The sequence below is a fragment of the Ornithorhynchus anatinus genome, chromosome 1, assembly GCF_004115215.2.
Source record: "Ornithorhynchus anatinus isolate Pmale09 chromosome 1, mOrnAna1.pri.v4, whole genome shotgun sequence".
Lineage (NCBI taxonomy): Eukaryota > Metazoa > Chordata > Mammalia > Monotremata > Ornithorhynchidae > Ornithorhynchus > Ornithorhynchus anatinus.
In genome coordinates this window covers 23,137,413-23,161,904 of record NC_041728.1, presented here as the reverse complement: position 1 = coordinate 23,161,904, position 24,492 = coordinate 23,137,413, and the positions used below count along the sequence as shown (strand labels likewise).

The window sequence follows — 24,492 nt, the reverse complement described above, 5'->3', positions numbered from 1 at the left end:
GTCCCATCCAACAGCCGAGCTCTGCTTTCCTTTTGCTTGACTTCCAGTTTCCTCCTCTGGAACCACCTTCCTCAGAAAAGGGGAGTTTAATCTTTCTCCTCATCCCAGGTCTCGACTTTCTCTCCATCCGCTCAGCTCTAACATAACTCGCGTCGTTTCCCAAGACAGCCTGTCTGTCCGAGTATCAGCTCCTTGTAGGCAGACAGCATGTCACCTCACTGTTTTGTACTTCCAATCACTCAATCGATGGTATTTATGGAGCGCTGTGTGCAGAGCACTGTGGTAAGCGCTTGTGAGAGTACAACAGAGTGGGCAGACATGTCCCCTGCCTATAAGGAGCTCACAGTCTACAGGTAGGAGCTACCAATCTAGGAGTTGGAGCTTATAGCATAGAGGGCTATCCAAGCACTTAATACAGTATATTGCACAGTGGAAAATGTAAGCCAGACTCTAAGCTCCTTTCTAAACTGTAAGCTCCTTCTGGGCAGGGAATGTATCTACCAACTCTTATACTTTACTCTTCCAAGAGCTTAATGCAGTGCCCTGTGCAAAGTAGGCGTTCAATAAATACTACTGATTGATTGACTGGATGCCCAAAAAATACTGTTACTGCTACTACTGTCGCTAGAATCAAGTCCAAGGAAGAAAGGGCAGGCGGAGAGGCTCCAAAGGGTTGGATTGGGAAATTCTGACCCTGATTCTCAGTAGTCAACTCTTAGGGGATGGGTCACCCAGTCTTCTCCCTCTAAAAGGGAGTGGCGGGCAAGTAAGAGGACGAAACTCAAACCAGTCCTTTTTGCTACTTGCTTAGCAGATCTGGTGAAAGGATGGGAGGGAGAGACAGTAGGAGCTCCTGGTTCATAAAAGCGTTTTGGGTTATCTGTGGGTTTCATTCACTCACACTTCCCTGGGCCCCCATTACCCGGGATAATTGAGAGTAATTGTACTTGGCCTTAGATAAGTGAATTTTTCTGATACTTCGGCAGGCTGTTGGAACCAGATAGTCCTGAGATTGCTTTCGACCATTCCACAATAAGTCCCTTGGCTCTTTCTCCCGGCCTTCCTTCCCTGACAGTGTGAAGAAGGGAGACTGGAAGAGGCTCTTTTCTCAAGCCAGTGCCTACCACTAGCCTGGTCTCTTTGCATGCCACTTATTTCTCTCAGGCCTGCAAGGATTGAGAACAGAACCCACTGCTCTCTGGGACTCACAGGCCCAGCCAATCCCACCATTTCTCACCTCCTATTTTCCAAGGGGGTTATTAGGCTCAACCGGATGTTTCTTCAATTTTGGCCCAGGCCCAACTGCTCAAAGCGGAGAGATGGCAGGGCCCACTTCACATCATCATCAGTGGCATTTCTTAAGTGCTTACTGTGTGCAGAGCACTGTACTTAGCACTTGGGAGAGTACCATAGTACAGAGTTGGTTCACATTTCCCCTGTTCACCTCATCCCCTCATAGGGTACAATGTAAATGCCTAGAAAATGATAAAATGGGTTCCCTATAAGGTAAGGGAGCCCACAGGTGGGGGGGAAGATGCTCTCTATTTCACTCGCTCATATGGCAACGTTGATCTCCTATGGCCACCACAAAGGCCAATTCTCCCCTAGAACCACTCTAAGGAACTCTCACTGAATCAGTGAAAGGAGCAAGAAATTTGGCCATAAACACTCTAATAGGGAGATAAAACTTTGGCATGGGACTACGGCTCACTTTACCAAACACTTTTTCTAACCTACAGCGGGCCTTTTGTAATCACCAATTTCTCCTGCAAGGCCCTCCTCCCTTTCCCCAACACACTACCTTCAGGTAGAAGAAACTCTCAGCTGCATGGAGAAACAAGAAGTATTTTCAATCAATCAATCAATGGGACATATAGAGCACTTACTAGGTGCAAAGTACTGTATTAAGCACTTAGGAGAGTACATTACAACAGAGTTGATAGACACAATCGCTGCCCACAGGGAGATTACATTCTAGAGGATGAGATAGTTTAGTATTTCCCCTCATCCTTCAGCCTCTCCTTCGGGCTGCTCCGATTATGACCCCTAATGTAATACAGGCAGCTACTTCCCTATGGACACCTAATGTAATGAGCAATCTGCTGCCCCTCAGATCTAACTCAGTGGGCTACAGATCTGCCTCACAGCACACACCAGCCACATTAGACAGCATTCATAGAACCTTCCCCTTCTCCACCACCACCTCCTGTGCGGTTTCCAAGGACGGTTGCACAACAAAGGTGGATTGTATTTAATGGGGGGAATTGTGCACCTGAACCCAGCCACTGGCTTTCCTACAAGATAGCAGGGTTTTCCCCTGTTCTGTTTTCTTTCTCCTACTTGGTAACTACGTACTGAGGGGGAAATTTTTAACACATTGGCACATTCTTTGGATCTCACCAGTCATTCTTCTTGAAATTTATGTTCAATCCTGTCCTCACAAGATATTTGAAAGATTCCCCAAAGGGATAAACCAGAAAACTTAACTTACTTTGACACACAGGGTAAATACCAATTTACTCTGAAAATTAAAACATAGCAGAGGTCCAGTTCCTAGGTGGGGACACACACACACACACACACACACTCTTGCTCTCAAGTTATTCCCTTGCATCTTTGCCCTAGGCAAACCAAACAACGGCCTGAAATATTGAAACTCTATAACCCTAGACACCCACTTCTGAATGGAATCAAGTCTCCGGAATGTAAGGGAGCCAACCAGCCAAGAGCAATCTTATTTACTGTGCCCTTACTGTATGCAAAGCACTGTACTTGAGAGAATACAATACAAATACCAGTGGGCAGGGGAGAGAACACACTTCAGAGGTATTTATTTGCAGAGAGCTCTGCTAGGCTACATCTAAATCTGTGATCGGTCCCAAACCAGCCTGCTAAAGACAAGGAAAAAGAGGACGCGCGATTAAAGAGTCTGGTTTTTAAAAAGGCAACTGGGTCTACCTTGTTTGGATGCCCGTCTTCGAATCTTCATCTTAGGAAAGGAAGGCCAGGAGTAGTTAAAGGGGGAGTCTGAGTCTGAGTCCATCCTTTCGGTTCAAAGCCACAGAGCAGACAGCAGAACTCAGACAGCGCTTTGCTGCGTTCCAAAGCCAGCCAAGTCTAAGCGGGATGCAAAGTCACGGCACGAACAGGGCAGGATCAAATAGCTCACGAACCCAGGGGAGGGAGCAGCAGTAAATGTTTTGCTCCCTTCGGGCAACCAGGCATGTAGGCAGAGCCGGCTGTAAATATTAAAGCCAAACCAGGGAAGTTTTTTCTTTTTTAAAAAAAAAGGGAGCCACAAGTTGAGCTGATGCATCGAGGTCCAGTTAATCGAGAGGTCAGCGGGAGTGGATGAATCATTAACTCACCTTTTCGTTTGGCTGGAAATGGAAACGAATAGGGGCAAAGAAGGTGGCTCGGAGAGTAAGCCGGTGACTCTGGGCTACAAAGCATGGAGACATTGGCGTTTGCTTCTGTGTCGGCCCTGTGACTTCTCATCAAGTCCTGAAGAGAACTTCAAGCCACAGTGGGTTTCAGTTTCAAGGGTCTGGCCCCACTCACGTCTGATGGACAAGCTGATGAGAAGTAACCGCATGGCCGGGCTGAAGATACCCCAGGACCATCCTGCCTCCCCTCGGGCCTGGCAATCTCGACAGACTTGGATTCTGCAGTGCCCCAGCTCCCTGATTCTCCAAACCTCGACGAGCCACAGGATTCCAGGTGCTAAAAGGCAGTCTTCATCTTACTGGAGATAGGTCCCTTCCTCAAATACTTAGTCTGATCGGCGTTTTCATCTGCAGCCCGGCACCAACTTGGACTGGCATGCACAAGGATTTTCTGCTCCTGGCACCTTTACAGTCCCCGCTAACCTCCAAGCACCCTAACAATACAGCCAGTGACTAATTGACAACAAATTCTCCATTCTTACACAGATTCTCTGTACAACTCACCCTTAATTAGTATTCAGGAGGAACTCATTACCCCCTGACCCAACATTCTTTTTCACCACAAAAACCCACATAACCTCCCCAGCCTAAAAAGTGGCTCAAGTGTGGGTCTCTTAGGGTCCTACAGGGCAAACAGCTCACTCTGGTTGTTTTTTCTTTTTTTTATTTTTGGCGGGGAGTGGTGGGGAGGTCTATAGTATTTGTTAAACACTTACTAAGTGCCAGTCACTGAACTAAGTGCTAGGGTAGATACAAGCTAATCAGGTTGGACACAGTCCATGTCCCATGTGGGGTTCACAGTCTTAAGCCCCATTTTACAGATGAGGGAAGTGAGGCCCAAGCAAGTTAAGAGATTTGTCCATGGTCACAGAGCCAACAAGTGGTGGAGACAGGATTAGAGCCGGGTTTCTCAGATGAGTTTTGAGTATGCCATTTTTAGTAATCTTGTGAGGTCTACAAACTGGAGGTGCAAGAACATAGAAGGTAGCCTGGCTCAAAATAGCTGTGACAGTTGAGCTTGTTTACATTCCATACCCCCAGGTGTTCCAGACTGTGGGGGCCTCATCCAGAGAAGACTGGGAAGCAGTGTGGCCTAGTGGACATAGGACAGGCCTGGGAGTAAAAAAAAAAAAAAAACCTGAGTTCAAATCCCAGCTCTGCCACTTGTCTGCTGAATGACCTTGGGCAAGTCATTTAACTTCTCTGGGCCTCAGTTGCCACATCTATAAAATGGGGATTGAGCCCCATGTATGTCCAATCTGAATCGTTTGGATGATGATGATGGCATTTCTGAAGCACTTACTATGAGTCAAGCATTATTCAAGCAGTGGGGTAGATACAAGCTAATCAGGTTGGACTCTGTCCCTGTCCCTCATAGGGCTCACAGTCTTAATCCCCATTTTACAGATGAGGTAATTAAGACAAAGAGAAGTTAGGTGACTTGCCTAAAGTCACACAGTAGACATGTAGCAGAGCTGGGATTAGAACTCAGACCCTTCTGACTCCCAGGCCCATTTCTCTATCCACTAGGCTATGCTGATCCCCAACACTTAATACAGTGCCTGGCACAAAGTAAGTGCTTAACAAAACTATGAGCCCATTGTTGAGTAAGGATTGTCTCTACTTGTTGCTTAATTGTACTTTCCAAGCACTTAGTACAGTTCTCTACACACAGTAAGCGCTCAATAAATATGACTGAATGATTGAATGAATGAAATACTATTAAAAAAAGTCAGGAGTCGGGCTCAAGTCTCAGCTCTGCTACTGGCCTGCAGAGTGAACTTGGGCAAGTCACTTAGTCAATGAATCAGTAGTATTTACTGAGCACCTACTGCACAGAGTACTGTATTATGTTCTTTGGAGTGTATAATAGTGTTAGCAGACACCATACTTTCCCTCAAGCAGCCTACAGTATATCAGGGGAGACAGATACTAAAATAAATTATAGGGATGGAGGAAGCAAGAGTCTAAAAATGTAAACATTAGTGTAGTTGGGTGGGGTGGGATTGAGTTCCCGAGTGCTTAGGTGACCAGGAAGTGCTGAAGTGGCAGTAAGGAGGGGAAGTAGGAAGGGGAAATGAGAAATTAGTCAGGGAAGGCTTTCTGGAGGAAATGAGATTTTAGTGTGACTTGAAATGGGGAGAGTAGTAGCTTGCTGAATGTGAAGAGGGAGAGAGTTACAGGCAGGAGGGAGGATGTGAGCAAGAGTTCAGCAGAGAGGAAAATGAGAACAAGATTCAGTGAGAAACAAACACTCCAGACCTCAGTTTCCCCATCTGTAAAATGAGGATAAATAGGGATAAAATAGATCATGAGCTCCATGCAGAACAGGGACCGTGTTCAATTCCATAATTCATAATCATAATCTTAGCAGGTAGCAAACACAAAATAAATTCCCTAATTATTATTGTAATTCCTTACTAGGTTTGGAAGGATCCCACAGGTTTGTCCAAGTGAACCTTTCTCTTCAAAGAATTCAGTTTATTTTGAATTCCTGAAAAATGAAAACTATGTAAACCACTACTCCAACCTTTGACAGATTTATAGTCAACTTAAAGAAGAATCATTTCTGCTCTAAATCCTAATTTTCCTTACCTTGTTTATTCTTTGTCTAAGGAAAAGTGACACCAGGTCCTGAAATCAGGGGCACTGAGCAAAAATAATTCAGTGCATTATATATTTATACTGGTAACCATGTAGTTACACTAATACATATAGATTTATGCCAGTTATTTTTAACAGGAAGACCCAGAATGGAGTCTAAAAATCCCACTATTTCTGCTGGGTAGCTGTGGTATAGCTTTCAGGATTGAAAGATACTATCTGGGTTAAGCACAAGACTATGAAATAGGAATTTGAGGCAATATTCTTCAAGGCAAATGGTAGCTTTTGAAAGGGAAGGGGAAGCTATACTGGTGACTGGTAATAGGACACGACAGGAGAGGAGAGACTGAAGAGGGGAGGTCTGCAGGCTTTAAAATTACTTGTACTAAGTCTCAAGTACCTTTGTATGCAATAAACTGTCACAGCTCTGTGTGAAAGCTCAACTGTAGAGAAGCAGCATGGGCCTGGGAGTCAGAAGGACCTGGATTCTAATCATGGCTCCGCTGCCACCTGTCTGCTCTGTGACCTTGGAGAAGTTACTTAACTTCTCTGTGCCTAAATTACCTCATCTGTAAAATAGGGATTAAGACTGTGAGCCCTGTGTGGGACATGGACTGTGTCCAACTTGATTAGCTTTAATTCATTCATTCAATCGAATTTATTGAGCACTTTCTGTGCGCAGAACACTGTACTAAGTGCTTGGAAAATACAGTTCGGCAACAAATAGAGACAATCCGTACCCAATGGGCTCACAGTCTAGACGGGGGCAGACAAACAACAAAACAAAACAAGAAACAAGAGGACTTACAAACAACAAAACAAAACAAGAGTGCTTAGGACAGTGTTCGGCACATAGTAAGCACTTAACAAATACAACATTATTACATCAGTAGTATATCTACCCCATTTTATCTAGCCCAGTGCTTAGTACAGTGCCTGCCACATAGTATGTATTTAAAAAATACCTTTTGTTTTTTTAAAAAAAAAGCTCCCTCCAACAAGGACTTTCCCTTCACAGGCCCTCCTGACTTTCCAGCCAAAAACGCCATATTCTGCCAGCAACTGTTTTGTAGGCTCAGCTTAGAGTTTGAGGGGTTTTTTTTTGCATGTGTGTAGGCGTGCACGTCCGCTTACGGGGACTGTACTAAGCACTGTGGTAGACCCAACCTAATCAGGTTGGACCCGTGACCTACATGGAGCTCATAGTATTTTACAGATGAGGTAATTAGAATGGGAGTAAAAAAAACACACCCCGATCTTTGGTGCTGCTTGGTGTGGGTTTAGCTGCCAACTCCTCCCACCAAGTAGGCCTTGGGATGCCACCGAGGAGTTCTGTGGCCTTCTACTCACTGAGGAAATTATTATTGGCCCCCCAACCCCGGGAGTTCCTCTGCTTCTGAACCTTAGCAGCGTGAGAAGCAGAATGGCCTAGAGGATGGGCCTGGGATTCAAAAGAAACTGGGTTCTAATCCCACCTCTGTCACTTATCTGCTGTGTGACCTTGGGCAAGTTACTCAACTTCTTTGGACCTCAGCTAGCTCATCTGTAAAAGTGGGGATTAAGACTGAGAGCCCCAAGTGGATGAAACGTGTCCAACCCAATTAGCTCGTATCTACCCCAGTGCTTAGTACAGTGCCTGGTACATAATAAAAACTTTAACAGATACCATAAAAAAAATACCACTAGAGAAATCGGAGCCAAACACTCTGGGAGCTAAGCATCATCATGGGAGGAAAGCTGATCCGCTGTTCAGTTCGTAGAGCAAGGTGACTGGATTTGAAGCGATGAGTTGACCAAAAGTGCTCTTTGTTGCTTTGCAAGTTGAAGCAAATCCAATGAAGCAGCATAGTCTAGTAGAAAGAACCCAGGCCTGGGCATGAGGGAACCTTGGTTCTATTCCCAGTTCCACCATTTGGCTGCTCTGTGACCTCAGGCAAGTCACTTAACCACAGTAGGTGGTTGAGGAGATTAAAAAGAAGAATTGTAGGGTCAGTGCCAAGTTCCATGAAATGAACTATGGCCGTGTGCCCATAGCCTATTTGACTTCTTTTCCTTGTTTCTCCACCTGAAAGATGGTATGGAGGATGCTGGCCATTCCCAAACGCCCCCAGAGAGGTTGGAAAGGGAGAAGGAATCAAATGCAAGTCCAGTTTCTCCTAGATCAAGTAGGAATCACATACATTTCTAGGAGAACTAGATCGCAGGGGTGAAGACATTCTTAAAGGGGGTTACAGGACATGTGCCTTGAACAGCCCCGCAAGTAGAGCTCAACAATAATAACAGTAATAATGGTGGTTTTGGTTAAGTGTTTACTATATGCCAAGCACTGTACTAAGCACTGGGATAAATACAGAGTAATCCCATATCGGATTATATGGCGCTCCCACATGGGGCTCACAGAGTAAGTAGGAGGGAGAACATGCATTGTAGATGGGGATTAAGACTGTGAGCCTTATGTGGGACATGGACCATGTCCAACCTAATTAGCTTGCATCGCTCCCAGTGCTTAGTATAGTGCCTGGTACATAAAGCCACATCTCTGCCTCAAGGCCTTCAACCCACTGGCTGGCAGAGTCATCCCAATGGGGCTGGCAGCTGGCTCCACCAGTGAAGGTCCTGTGGGTTGGGTTGGGGAGGTGATTGCAGAGGGCTGCCTCAACTATCTATCAACTCCCCCAACTTCCAAGCTGCTGAACTAAAGCTCCAGGCCATGAAGGATGATTGCCCTAGCACAACTGAATTTCCAAAACAGAGCCTTGGCGAAGAGACTCATTTGAACTTTCAGCTCCACATGGGATAAAGAGCAGGCCAACAGTGCTCTTTGTTGCTCTGGGGCTGATTGAAAGATGAAGCAAATCCCTTGAAGCCACATGGCCTAGTGGAAAGAACTGAATGGGCCTGGGAGTCATAAGGGCATGGGTTCTAATCCCAGCTTTGCCACTTGTCTGCTGTGTGACCTTGGGCAAGTCACGTCACTTCTCTGTGCCTCAGTTATCTCATCTGTAAAATGGGGATTGAGATTGTGAGCCCAATGTGGGACAGGGACTGTGTCCAACCCAAATTGCTTGTATCCATCCTAGCACTTAATACAGTCCCTGGAACACAGTAAGCACTTAAATATCATAATTATTATTATTATTATTGTTATTATTAACCCAAGCCTGGGCACCACGGGCCCTTGGTTCTAATCCCAGTTCACCACTTCCCTGCTCTGTGACCTCAGGAAAATCGCTTAACCACAGTAGGTGGTTGAAGAGATTAATAAGAAGAAAAAATGTGGTATTGGTTTAGCACTTACTATACTATGTGCAAGAGCAGATACAGGATAATCAGGTTGGACACAGTCTCTGTTCTATATGGGCTTCTCAGTCTAAGGGGGAAGTAGGGCAGGTATGGAATATCCATTTTACAGAAGAGGAAACTGAGGCCTCTAAAAGTTAAGCGAGTTGCCTACGGTCACAGAGCAGGCACGTGGTGGACCCGGGATTAGAACCCAGATCCCCTGACACCCAGGCCTGGGATCTTTCCACTAGGCCATGCTGCTTTGTTGGATTTGCTTCTCCTTCAGCCGTTGGAGCAGGAAAATAGAATTTATTTCATCTGATGGAAAGCCTGAGGGGGAACGAACAAGCCCCATTCGGTTCAGCAGTAGATCCCAAAGCAGTAGACTCATGGGGAGCACTGCTGATCCGCTATTTTCCGCTTGAGGAGCATTGCTGGGAAGCAGAGGAGAATTGAAAGAGGAGTGGCTTGGGAGACCACTCTAAAGGAGGAGCCCCAAACATCTGCTTCACTGTTGGTGTCAACATGACACTCGACCTCACTCGAAAATTTCTCCCTGGGAAAAAGAAGAGCCAAGCTTTCTGGTAAAGAGTGACTCAAACTTTCCCTCAGAGAATTCAGCCCATTGTTACTTGTTCGTTCAGGGTGAACAAAGTAAGAGGTGGACTGAACTGGGGAACCACGGGAACTTAAAATTCAGAGACACTGTGCCCTGTGCTGCTTTGAGGCGGGACTTACCTCAGGAACAATTCAGTCGTAAAAAGGGCTTGTGTTTAATCACGTTCGAAATGGGCTGGGTGATTTACCGAATAGGGCTTGTTCGTTCCCCCTCGGGCTTTCCGTCAAATGAAATAAATTCTATTTACCTGCTCCAACACCCTATAAAGTCTCAGAGTAAAGCTAGTGGCTTGTGAGAACACCGGCTGCTCAGGGTTTGGGCTGTAAGCCAAGAAAATCAAACGCAAATCCACAAACCAGCTGCACAATTAATGGAGTCAGTGACTCATCACCCAAGCCACACAGCCACAGAATCTTGGCTTTGGCTCCCAGTTACTGGCCACTGGGAGGCAGCAGGCTACCAGGGCTCTAAACTGACCTCTGAACACATCAAACTTTTTAAATTAGAGCAATTGATTTGGGGACAAAATACAGAGCAATCCCTTCGGGAGAGAGGCAGGCCCATGGCCAACCGCAGGATTTTACTTAATAATAATGACGATGATGGTATCTGTTAAGCGGTACGTATCAAGTACTGTCCTAAGTGCTAAGGTAGATGCAAAATAATCAAGTAGGGCACAGCCACTGTCCCACATGGGGCTCACTGCCTTACGTGAATAGGAAAACAGGAATTGACTTCCCATTTTATAGGGAGGAAACTGAGGCTCAGAGAAGTTAGTGACCTGCCCAAGATCACACAGCAAGCAAGCGGCAGAACCAAAATTAAAACTCAGGTCCTCCGACTCCCAGGCCCATGCTCCTTCCGCTAGGTTATGCTGCTTCCTTTATTATGCCTCGCCTGACTACAATAGTGCTTAAGCTCCTCATGGGCTGGAGATTTGTCTTGGGCTTCTGCTGAATTTTCCCAAAAGCTAAGTACAATATATTGCACCCAATGGGCACTCAATAAAAACCATTACTATCACTCCTACTCTTATTTCTACTAGAGTCATCATTTTGGATTCCATTTCGAACCTCCGGTGAAGTTTCAAAATTCTCCCCCTAAATTTAGGCAAATCCATTTCTCTTCTGGCAGGTTTTATTTGAACACCTGGAATACATTATTGGGAAGGTTTTCATCCAAAGGAGTGTAAACTCCTTGTGGGCTAGGGAAGTGTGTTGTTCTTCTATTGTGTTTTCCCAGAAGCACAGTAATAACAATGGTATTTGTTAAGCGCTCTCTATGTGCCAACCAATGTTCTAATGCCAAGATAGATACAAGGTAATCAGGTTGGACACAGTCCCTGTCCCACATGTGACCTATAGTCTTAATCCCCATTTTATTGATGAGGTAACTGAGGTACAGAGACTTGCTTAAGGTCACACAGCAGACAAGTGGAGGAGTCGGAATTATAACCCACAACCTCTGACTCCCAAGCCACCAGGCCATGCTACTTCTCTAGTACAGAGTATTGCACCCAGTGGGCACTCACTAAAAACAACTATTACTAGATACCAATTTTACTACTCGTTGTGGTTTTGAATAAAGGTTTTGTTTACATATCAGAAGTCTTAAAAGAAGATTTCTGAATAATTCAATGTAAAAGAAGATTAACGATTGGGGTACCATTATTAATATTAACATGAACATCTCAGGATATTTAATAGTTTTGTGTCTGAGTCTCCTCTTTTTCTTCAGAATGAAGTCCTTTCTTCTAGACCATTTTATTTTATACCTGGATTGAGGATGACGATGTCAGAGAGGAAGGAAAGGACTCTGCTTGCAAAGTGCAGAGATCAGAAGCTTTTATTCATCATTTATTGAGCATCTGCTGTGTGCTTGAACTAAGTGGCTGGAAGAGACCATAAAAGAAAGAGACAGGTCCAATGCCTTAATCTATTTAAGATTAGTGTTTATGGACTCAAGCGTATTCCCTTACCACAGAGATGTTCAAGTTAAACCTTACATCACACTTAACAAAACAAAACAAAAAAAACCTTTAGCTTTTTCCCTTGCTGCTCTCTCTCCCACAATAAGACTGAAAGTGGGCTGCCAATCCCTCATGATGTGGTTGGGAGATGCTCTTCGCAAAACAGTATGATCCGGTTTGCTCTACATCTCCGAGTTCAGCTGTGCGGGCTTTTCTGCTCTGGACCACCTCATGGGCAAGACAGACAAAGCTCTTAATCTCCAAACATTTGATCATTTCTTGCCCAGTTCCATGGTCAAGGACCACCGAAGAGTGGCTACAGTTAAGTTCTCCTTCCTGGAGCCCACTCACTTTCTCCTAAGTCTGCTGGACCAGGACCCAGCCACATCTTGGGTTTAGCCCACCATCAGATTGTTAAAACCAAAACCAGTCAAATATTCCCACTCAGGAACTTTCTCTCGCCCTCCCTTCTTTCTCTCCCTCCCTCTCTGTCTAGTCCACCTTCTACCCTTTGGATCCATTAAGGAACGTCCTCCAACCCAGAACTATGTCTTTTGATGGCCTTTTCTTTGACAACCAAGAAGCAATCGATGTATTTTACTTACATTGTAGGTTCCCAAATGCCTAAATAATAGGTACTCTAAAAATGTTTCCACTTTTGGGTGCTAAGTGCTACCATTGATAAAGATCCTCCTCTTCTAAATCGTTCTCTCTAGTTAATAGTAAGGTTCCCCACAATCATGACCCTCTGGGACTGTGCTTTGCATACACCAGGTAGACTACTTCAGAAAATATACTGAGAAACATGTGAGAAGCCGCATGGCCTAGTGAAAAGAGCACGGGGCTTGGAGCTGGGTTCTAATTCCAGCTTTGTCACATCTGCTGTGTGACCTTGGGCAAATCACTGTGTCAGCCTTCTCTCTGACCTCCCTTCCTCCTCTCTCGCCCCGCTCCGGTCTATTCTTCACTCCGCTGCCCGGCTCATCTTCCTGCAGAAACGATCTGGGCATGTCACTCCCCTTCTTAAACAACTCCAGTGGTTGCCTATCGACCTCCGCTCCAAACAAAAACTCCTCACTCTAGGCTTCAAGGCTCTCCATCACCTTGCCCCTTCCTACCTCTCCTCCCTTCTCTCTTTCTACCGCCCACCCCGCACGCTCCGCTCCTCTGCCGCCCACCTCCTCGCCGTCCCTCGGTCTCGCCTATCCCGCCGTCGACCCCTGGGTCACGTCCTCCCGCGGTACTGGAACGCCCTCCCTCCTCACCTCCGCCAAACTGATTCTCTTTCCCTCTTCAAAACCTTACTTAAAAATCACCTCCTCCAAGAGGCTTTCCCAGACTGAGCTCCTCTTCCCCCTCTACTCCCTCTGCCATCCCCCCTTTACCTCTCCGCAGCTAAAGACTCATTTTCCCCTTTTCCCTCTGCTCCTCCACCTCTCCCTTCCCATCCCCACAGCACTGTACCCGTCCGCTCAACTGTATATATTTTCGTTACCCTATTTATTTTGTTAATGAATTGTACATCGCCTTGATTCTATTTAGTTGCCATTGTTTTTACGAGATGTTCTTCCCCTTGACGCTGTTTAGTGCCATTGTTCTTGTCTGTCCGTCTCCCCCGATTAGACTGTAAGCCCGTCAAACGGCAGGGACTGTCTCTATCTGTTGCCGACTTGTTCATCCCAAGCGCTTAGTACAGTGCTCTGCACATAGTAAGCGCTCAATAAATACTATTGAATGAATGAATGAAATCACTTCACTTCTCTGTTCCTCAGTTACCTCATCTTTAAAATGGGGATTAAGACTGTGAGCCCTATGTGGAACATGGACTGTGTCCAACCTGATTATCTTGCATTTACCCCAGCGCTTAATACAGTGTCTGGTACATAGTAAGTCCTAAAGAAATACCATTATTATTACTATTATTACTACTGTAGGCCACTAAACTCAATCAGATGATAATTCTGACATGATTCAATTCTTATTTTCCTCTCTTCTGCCTCTCTCTTCAGATCATGGCACTGTAAAATTATCCTCCTACAGTCATTTCCTATGAATTCCTCTTTTTCCTACAATTCATTTTTCCCACTTTACGAAGCTTTTCCAAGAATGATTGTTAATGAAACTGAGAAGAAGCAAGGCCCAGTAGAAAAAGCAGCACAGGACTGGGAGTCAAGAGACTTGGCTTCTAATCCCTGCTCCACACCTGCTTGTTAGGCAAGTCACCTGACTTCCCTGGGCCTCAGTTTCCTCCTCTGTAAAACTGGGATTCAATACGAGTTCTCCCTCACCCTTAAGACTAAAAGTCCTGTATGGAACAGAGACTCTGCATGATCCGATTATATTGCATCTATCCCAGCATTCAGCAAGTGCTTGGCAGAGAGTAAGCACTTCAGCAATACCGCTGTTATTATTTTTATTACTACTCCTAATAATAATAACAAATTCAGAGAATGAAGTATCTTAGTTGGGAAGAAACAGATGTCTTCAGAAGCCAGACCCTGGCCGCACCATTAGGCCAGAATTCCTCTCAGCCATACAGTTTAGAATAAGCCCATACTGTAAAGAAACAGACTCCAAATCACTTGAACAAATTTAGAACTACAAAAAAAAAATTTCAGGTATGAACACATTTAAACTAAATTACACACACACACAGAATACTGCTATAATTTATGACATTCTAGCCTTAGCACATTTCCTTTCTGATTTTAGACAGTTACAAAAGTTCACTCACTGATTAACTAAAACTGAAATGGGAATTAAGGAAGCAGTTTTCAAATACAATAATGGGCAAGTTGCCATTTCAAGCCATAAGCATACTTATGTTGGCCAATGACCCCAGCCAGGAATTCTAGACCTCTAATCTATGTAAAGGACATTTATTCAAGTTCAGGTGTTGAGCTTTAAAGTCCCTAAAATTATAATTACAGCATTTATTAAAGCACCTACTGCATGCCAAAACACCATGATTATATAAGATAATCAGATGAGACACAGTCCCTGTTTCAAAAGCTTAAACAAATAACATTACCACTGCTGAGTTTTTATGAGGTTATTTTCTTGAGCAAGTGAATAAAAACCCTGATGGCTCCATAATCACTATTTTCACTTGGATTTCTCAAAGATCGTGTATATTTTGGCTCCATTTTACTCTTCCCAGTTATTTTTTTATTCATTTAAATTTCATATGGAACAGATTATTTCCCAAAGTACACTCTGCCCGTCTGCCACCTTTCTTCTGTGTCTTCCTTCTATCCTTCAGTACCTCATCCTCAATCCCAGAGCACTTAAATACCTATGCAAAATTTATTTATATTAATGTCTGTCTCCTCTCCTAGACTGAGTTCCTTGTGGGCATGGAACATATCTACCAAAATCTGTTGCACTGTACTCTCCCAAGTGCGCAATATAGCATTGGGCATCCGGTAGTGTTCATTAATACCACTGACTGAGTGATTGTGCTATAGCCAGGGACAAAAGATGTCCCCAATCCTCTTAGAAGATGGCTCTGTTAATGAGAATCCTGAGTTTGGAGTAATGCTGTTCAGCTGACCACACAGATGACTAGGCAGATCAAAAGACTAATATAGGTTTTATAAACAAATCCAAATATTCCTTTGGATCTTCTTTGAATAATTAAAGATTAAGACACTTGCAAAAAATCACATGGAGTAAACTGCATGCTTTTCTTGTTTTGGGAATTGTTCTTCTTTAATGAAACAAATACTTTAAAACAAAACAACATACACAATCCATGCTAGTGAAATATCGCAGAGCTGATTTTAAGCCATGCACGTTGTTTTCCCCAAATCTAACAATTACCCTTCCTGAGATTGGACTGGAAGAGCCACGAGTCACAAAACTCGGGCAGGGTTTGGATAAAATTGGGAACAGGGTCTGAACCATCCACTGGACAGAAACACACACACAAACTGATTTTTATCAACTACCTATGCTGCTACTTCTGCTGGGAGTCAGGTCAAAAGAACAACTCAGGCAAGCCTGCGAACACATTTGTATATTTTTCTCTATTTTGATATTTATACAGCTGTTTAATCCTGAGTTTTTGTAGTGCTTCCTGCTTATTCTTGTTTTTCATCCTCCTTTCACTATTTGCCCCCACCATTAAATTGTAAGTTCCTTGAAGTCAGAAAATATGAATCTTGCTCCTGTTGTACTTTCCCAAGCCCTAAATTCAGTGCTTAGAATTCAGTTGCTGCTTAGTAAAAACCACCTCTTGATTAATTACATCATCACTATCCAGAGTTGTTTATGCAAAGTACAAAACCTGTCTCTTCCATTTCTTCACAAAAGCTTAAAGAGGAGGGGCCACGTTACATAAAAGACACTTTCCAAAAGCGACACTGTGGCGGTCTAAGTAAATTGTCCCTATAAATTGTTAGAGCTTGTATTGCCTTACAGGGAAGTTAAACTTTTAATTGGACCAAGGTTCTTCTGGTGTTTATCTATTGGGCCCTAAATAAAAAATCAAGTCTAAACTCATTCTAGGAATCTATGTTATAAACGAGATCACTACGCCATGACCTCATTCCCATGATCTGTATTTGAGTGTGTGCACATAAAAAACCCCCGTGCGACTGTGCCCTGGGCTGGTCATGAGAGAAAGGGGAAAAAAAGAATATGGTTGATTGGGTGTGGGGATTTTTGTCTTTAAAAAACAGAAACCATTTCTGATGCATAGTCTCACCTTGAACCCTAAGTATACTTTTCATTTATGCCTAGTTGCCTTGAGTTTTATTTATACATGCATGAAATTTACTCCAGGCAGGCTAAAGAGAGTCTAATACAGTAATTTGATTTACACACCTGAATAAAGAACTCTTTTAAAAGACAGATTGTTTATTTCACTAAGCAGAGTCTTGGGAGGATGGTCAAGGGAGGGATAAGTCTAGAGAGCTGACAGATAATTTCTAAGAGTTCAGGCAGGACTCTCTGTGTCAGTTTCATTCCCCCTCTCACTTTTCAGGTGGGTCAATGTCAGAAGATGCCAAAAAGGGACATGGTGGATCGGGGGGGGTGGAAGGAGTCAGTTATCGGGACTGCAGGACATGTGGTCTGGCATCAGTACTGATGCCTTAAGGGGATGTCAACACCATGACAGAGAGGTCCTTATGTTGGCACCCAGATGACGATCTGGGTGCTAGACCAATCTTCCCTCAATCCACCCGAGGCTGAGTCCTCCACCCTGTGAGCCAGTGAGGGCCAAGTGTCAAACAAAGTGTGCTTGGTGAGCCAACTCTGGCTCCTAGCCTGCTCATGGCCCAACCGTGGACTCTAAGGCAAAGAACTCTAGCCTGGAAGCAACAGCAATAGAGAGTTCTCTATCACCACATAACAGTCCCACAGCAGCTTAGACCTCCATCTTGCCCCTTTTCTTTTTTGTCAATTTCTCCAAGTTTGGGGAGGTCCATATGTATGTATGTGCATATCTTTAAATTATACATTATAAATTAATTATTCATATTAATGTCTGTCTCCCCCTCTAGACTCGTTATGCTCGTTATGGGCAGGGAACATGTCTGCTAATTCTGCTGTACTGCATTCTTCTACGTGCTTAGTTCAATACTCTGCACATAGTACACGCTCAATAAATACCACTGATTGAGGTAAACAGAAGACTACATTGGCCAGATCAGTTCTCCACAAGTCACCCAGCCTTACTTTGACATATACCCCAACGACCAATGGCTTGTAATCATGGGAGGAATGAATCTCCTTCCTCTTGAAATAAACTGGAATCATTAATACAGTAGTTGAAGAATGTTTTTAATAGATGAATCAGGACAAATTGCTAAGACATTTTTCAGAGTTCTTTGGCAGGGCTCATTACCAACTCTACTGTATTGTGCTCTCCCAAACACTTAGTACCATGCTCTACACGGAGTAAGTGCTCAATAAATACCACTGATGCTGATAGTGATGATACTAACCATTCCACAACGGCCTGGAGGGAAAAAACCCCTTATCTTCCCCTTCCTTACACTCAAAAACTTGCCCAATACCCAGCAAATTGTCCAGGCAGTAACACCAGGAGTATATGCTGTGCTTGGATTTTATGACATTCTGTCCTTAGTCCAACAGTTTAAATGAGTTTTGAAGTTTCTATCCTTCATTAAGCCAGGCCAAGTACAAAAGCCATGATAGACACTGTCATTGCCTTTCGAATCCTTTTCAGGCTGATTCTCTTTTTTCATGTTGAAAGCAAAAAAAGTGAGATCCCTGTCCTCACCCAAAGAACCCATGAAAGCAGCATCAATCTGGTTTGGCCTAAATGCTCCCTCCTACTCAGAATCTGAATCTGACAATGGATGGCCCTACACGATTCTTGGGAAAACAGGATGTGGATTGCCCATCTTATATCCTCGAGGTCTGAGAGAGAGCTTTGTACTGTTTACCCTCTCATCTGTCCTTCCTAAAATGTGGCACTCACAATAAGCACAGGGTATTTTAGAAGTGGAGGTGCCGTGGTTCTTTAATAATAGCAAAACTATGCCTTTTTATGGTTTTTTCATGGCATTACTGGTTCATCATCCAGTATCTGACTGGCTTTTATGGCTGCAGCCTTAAAGTGGACCAAATAAAGACTAAGGCACAGTCACAGCCCTGAGGCTGACACACCTATCAAACATGGATCATGATCCCTTCCTGGTTCTACCTAGGTTAGCTGCTTATCCAAAAAGTGAAAGAAGTCATTTCACTCTTTCAACCCATAAGCAAATATGCTCAATATAATTAAAATGGGCTTTATACTCAGTTAACAAAGAGCATTAAGCCCAAGACCCATGACATGTAAAAGGAAGAAAAGTAATGATAAGAGAACCAATGATTTTTTAATTCCCAAAAGAATTCCAGTGTTAGCATTTTTTCCTATCAAAAAAAGAAGTGTCTCATCAACCACAATGAAAAAATCCAATTAAAATGAACAAAAAGAACTAAGTGTGAGTCAGAATTTGCACCTATTACATTGCAGCCCCAATAATCGTGTGTGGAAGGAAATATTCGTTTTGCCTCTTTTTTTTTTTTAAGTAGTCAGAGTTCAATCTTAGTTTTTCTGTCAGGATGTGGAAATGGGGGAATGAAAAGGAGGAAGGTGATGATGATGTTGCCGTCTTAGGTCAGGAGCAACAGATGAGCCTCTGCCCTAAAACTTCAGAGGAGAAGCATGAGGCTGAAAACAAGGAGCAAAAGCCACCAGGGCACCTGGGGCCCATGGAGAAATCTGCCCCAAACTGGCTTCATTCCTCTGATAGTGCTGTGGGATTTTATATATAACTGCAGGGTTAAAAACCTCATCATCTACCAGATGGGCAAAATCTGGTCTTGGGGGTGACACAACAATTGATATCTCAGACATTCAGTCTTAATATATTCATTTCGGTCAGTCGATCATATTTTTTGAGCGCTTACTGTGTGCAGAGTACTGTACTAAGTGCTTGGGGGAGTACAATATAACAGTATAACAGACACATTTCCTGTCCACAGCGAGCTTATTTTCAAATGTAACAAACCCTATGCTATCATTCCTGCACACTTCCCAGACCATAAAATCTGCTCCATTCTACATTTCCTGAGCTGCTGTTGAGAGGAGGAAGCCATAATAATAATATTATTTATTAAATCTTACTGCCTGCCAAATCATTGTGCTAAGCACTGGGGCAGATAAAAAATAATTAGATAAGACAGGCCCTTTGCCACGCAAGCCTCAATCTAAGCAGGAAGGAGATGAGGTATTTTATTCCCATTTGGCTGAGGGAGGTGGCCCAGGCAGATCCAGCCCCATGAAGCTGCGACCCCACTCACCAAAGAGCCCCATTGAAGATTTCTCTCTCTATACTCCTTTCTTAGGATCACACCTGGAGAGTTTCCAGTACTCTACCAGTCTCGGCTATGGAAGGGAGAGTCAAGCAGAGGCATACCCATTCCATTCCTAGCTTGGGCAGTGGCTAGCAAGTGGAAGGCAATCTGCTACAAGTCAAAACTCACCTGTACTGGACACCAATGCCATGGGAGAGAGTTGAGGGCAGAGACTCAAGTTTACTGTGCAGAAGGAGGCAATGGTAAGCCACTTCCAAATTTTTTACCAAGAAAACTCTATGGATACACTACCAGAACGACTGCAGGTGGAGGTGGGGGATTCTGGCAGAGATGTGTCCATAGTGTCGCTATCAGTTGGAGACAACTCAACAGCATACGACAGGTCACCGAATACTCCTGGTGGGCAAGGATCACATCAACCAACTCTACTGTTTCGTACTTTCCCGAAAGCTTATTCCAGTGCTCTTCACAAGTTAAGTACTCAATAAATACCACTGATGAATTGAGACTTTTAGTGGGAGTGACACCCCGCAGCCCTTAGGGTAATCAGTCCCTGCTGGGCTAAGCGGCCTCAGGAAGCCACAGCAGGGATGGGGGAGGCTTCTTCTCGGACACTAGTCCATTAAACCAAGGATCCAGTTTCAAAGTCATTTGAGGCAATGTGACATAACGACATTGCTCATTGCAGGGAATATGTGCTTATTGTTATATTTTACTCTCCCAAGCACTTAGTACAGTACTCTGCACAGAATAAGCTTTCAATAAATATGATTGAACGAATGAACATGGCACATCCAGGGAGGTTCTGCAAAATCCATTAGCCCGGGCCCACGAGAGAGTTCACCTGCCCTCAGTTACCTAGTGGGCCAGTGGCAGAGCTGGGACTAGGACTCCTGACTCCATCCTCTAGGTAACACTGCCTCCCACCATCTAAAAAGCGGTAAAACTCTGTTCACATTAGGTTTGGGAAAATGGATGCTTACAAACTTTAGCTGTTGAGGGACATCCTACCTCAAAACACCCCTCCAGAACGAGGACTACCCCTGCTCCTCTGGCACCATGCCAGGCAGCAACGGCCTTGAGGAATTGTCGCTGCTCCTGGGTCCATTGGTGATACTCAACACCTGCAGTTCAGTTGCCTAATAATGGAATCAGGGGTCGAAAGGATCCACGAGAAAGGTTTCAAAAGCACCACAGCCCCCATGGGCTCCTTAGTGATGGAGGTACTAGTAGTTAGGAATGGTATTTACTGAAGACCTGCATCTTCCCTATATCATTTCTTTAGTTAGTGATGGTATTCATTCAGTATTTACCATGTGCCAGGGAATCCAAGAATCTCCTCTAACTTACTACAGTTTCCCTTTGCTTCTTTCTTTTTTAACCTTCCTGTTTTGGTTCTTTGAGCTTTGGCTTCTTGTCCAAGACAATGAACTGCTTCTGTTTAAGCTGTTCAGTCTGAACAGCATCATATCCTGGACTTTCTGTTTCCTCCTCTTTCCTACCTAACTTGGATCTTTTCTTTGCAGTTTTCCCTGTCTGTGGATTCCTCCGTCTCTGCTTGGCCATGTGACTGCAACTCTCCTTCTTGCAAGCTCTGCCCCACCACCCCCCACACACCAAAACTTTTGCCAGCTACCATACATTACGTGAAACAAAGAATGCCAAGTGGCACAAAACAATAAAGAGTAACAAACCCAATGTAGCACCTCAAGTTACAGCAGGAGCAGGACAAAACCCTCAGGAAAATCAGCTTCACATCATGGGTGAGCAGTTTTTTCAATGTCACATGTCAGTAGTTCCTCAGACAGTAAACCCCAAGTGGGACAGGGACTTTGCCCAATCTCCTATCTGCCCCAGTGCTTAGAACAGTGCTTGATGCATAGAAAGTGCTTAACAAATACCATAATAATAATAATAACAGTTATATGGAGGAGGAGGAGGAGGATTCCAGGACATCATTTATGCAATTGTCTTATAAAGATTTTTAGTATAGGTGAATAAACAAAATACCCATCTATTATACATTATTTGAATGTGGCACAAACCCACCTACCTCAGTATCTGACTGCTATTGACCCATTTCTCCTAGGACGCAAGAATTGTGTTCTCACAAAATCACACACTAGGGAAAATGTGCTTTACACTAGCCTGTTCTGTTGCTCCAATATACACCCAAGGAGTTTCTTCAATAACAAACTATTGGAAGAACATTCCCTAATCTCATCCTAACTAAAATGCTTAATGAAATGGCAAGGCCTTGCTTTTCTGATTTAGTGTATTCACACCCAAAGCGTTTTCACATTTTTTGTTACACTTTTGCCCTCACAACATCTCTGTGAGGGAGGGAAAGACAGGCCTTGTTTTCCCCATTTTACAGATGAGGAAACTGAGACCTGGAGAAGTTAAGTGACTTGCCCAAGGTCTCACTCACTAGGCATTGGCAGAGCTGGGACTAGAGGCCAGGTCCTCTGATTCCCAGACCTGGGCTTTGTCCACTGCACCATGGTGATTATGGCCAGCCTGAGGCCACCTAGAGCAGGGCAGCAGCTCTCAGCCCAACTGCAGGCCTGGATGCCTCCAGCCACCTGCTCCCTCTGGGAAAAAAAAAAGGAAAAATGAAATATGGTGCTTTGGAAGTTACTCATTTTTGCTTTCTACTCTCCCTTCCACACTGCCAGTGTTCCACTTTTCCTTTCCTTTCCTCACCACACGATCCCTGGTTCACTGTGATGCCCGGCATAAGAGCTTAATAAAGATAAGCTCTCCTAAAATACGGGTAGTGAAACTCTTGACAAATCCCACCATAAGGAGATTGAGCACTAGAGTACAAAGGTCTTGAGCGGTGCCTCATGTGTGTGCACAAATGTTCTTCCAACACCAACCAGTGTTTTATACAAGCAGAGGCATCTGGACGGAAGAATGATCCCTAATTCCCTAATGGCATTCTGTACAAAGAGTGAAGTGAAAACATGTTTTCTGAAAGAACTGAGGACACTACTTTTTCCACAGTTAACATCCACCAATCTTCACCTGAGCATATAACAGTAACAAACGAATTTTTTTTTACACCCTGCTCTCATCTCACCCTAGCCACCTTTTCTTGCCAATGACCCTTTCTGTAACATAATGCAAAGTTCATGATGGGACCCATTGACAGCAGTGATGAACAGCTTTCTTTTACGTCCCTGCCTCGAGTCCAACCTTTCGCCGAGAAACTCTCCCACCTTAATCCTACCCACACTCTGCTCCCCATTGCCAACAACCTCATTACCCAGGGAGTAATTCATATTGCTGAACATTGATTTGTTTAATTACATCAAAGAGTCACGTTACATAGGCTTTCTTGGAACTCATCTGAGATTCCTGAGCCCCTGCCCGACAGTGTTCTATCACAAACATGACTCCGGATTGAATGTCTCCCTAACATTCTTGAGAGATAAACACTAAACTCTTTTTTTTTTTTTTGAGACTTTAATTTTCAAAAGCAGAATGAGTGGAGTTTCCACCCAAACTCACATTTGTCCTTCAAATCTCTGCTGAGCCAGAGGCATGCACTGCCTCCCCCCACAAAATAAACCTTTTCATTCAATCCATCAATAGTATTTATTGAGCGCTTAACAGTTGCAGAGCACTGTACTAAGTGCTTGGGAAAATATGATACAACAGAATTAGCAGACACGTTCCCTGTCCATAACGAGTTACGCTCCAACATGCTCTCCAAGCAAGTTTGAAGGATGGCCACTCTCCTTAGTAGCTTAACAATAAGTGCCATCTGTGACCCCTGTCACAAGTTTTCTCTTTCTATAAGATAGGAAAGGAAATCAACTGCAGAGACACAAGCAATTCATCTTTAAAAAGTAAAGCTTGGATTCTCTGAGATGCAGAACTCGACACGTACATGAACATGTCCGCAGCCCTGTTCATCAATCAGTGGCACTTAATGAGAATCTACTGTGGACAGAGCACTGTACTATGCACTTGGGAGAGGACAACGAGAGTTAGTAGACATGATTCCTGTCCTAAAGAAGCTTCTGGTGCAACAGGGGAGTGTCACCCCAATCCTAGTATCACACACATATGCGCACATGGGGAAGCAGCGTGGCTCAGTGGAAAGAGCCTGGGCTTGGGAGTCAGAAGTCATGGGTTCGACTCCCGGGTTCTGCCACTTGTCAGCTGTGTGACTGTGGGCAAGTCACTTAACTTCTCTGTGCCTCAGTTACCTCATCTGTAAAATGGGGATTAACTGTGAGCCTCACATGGGACAACCTGATTACCCTGTATCTACCCCAGCGCTTAGAACAGTGCTCTGCACATAGTAAGCGCTTAATAAATACCAACATTATGAATATCCCAACAATGTACATATAACCCACACAGATGCTTTTGAGACACCCAGTCTCAGAAGCAGGCAATGACAGGCAATAATGCACTGGATGAAACGTATCTGATTACAGATGCCATTGGTTTATCTACAGCCCATGCATAGTCCAAAATACCAATAAGGCAGGTTTTTCATATACAATTAAAGTTCTTCTTTCCTTTTCAAAAACTTTAATATTTTATCTTTATACACTGCCCCTCCCACCCTCAATTGGCCCCGGTAAACATTCTTCAAAGCCAACTCCCAGGGGCACGATGTAATTTACAGACGAAACATCCTGTCTGCGTGAGTGTGTGCTCTGTTCCGCTGGCAGGCTTTAGTGGGCCATGACTGCCTTACAGTTTGAGGCTGTGTC

At 44.1% G+C, this 24,492-nt stretch overlaps 1 protein-coding gene and 1 non-coding gene across 5 annotated transcripts in view; one reads left to right on the top strand and one right to left on the bottom strand.

Moving 5' to 3' along the window:
* ARHGEF28 (Rho guanine nucleotide exchange factor 28) overlaps positions 1-24,492 on the bottom strand; it is a 277,359-nt gene that overhangs the window by 95,022 nt on the left and 157,845 nt on the right. The window contains exon 1 of one of the 4 annotated variants that reach the window (XM_007658520.4): positions 2,959-3,091. The exons of the other annotated variants lie outside the window; for them this stretch is intronic. Coding sequence (XP_007656710.2) covers positions 2,959-3,043 — 85 coding nt within the window. The 5' untranslated portion in view covers positions 3,044-3,091. Of the gene's footprint in view, positions 1-2,958; positions 3,092-24,492 lie in introns of those variants that run through there. 4 annotated transcript variants of the gene reach the window in all.
* LOC114816996 lies at positions 19,776-19,914 on the top strand. The gene has a single exon (XR_003764830.1). It is a non-coding gene; the product is annotated as a small nucleolar RNA SNORA7 (small nucleolar RNA).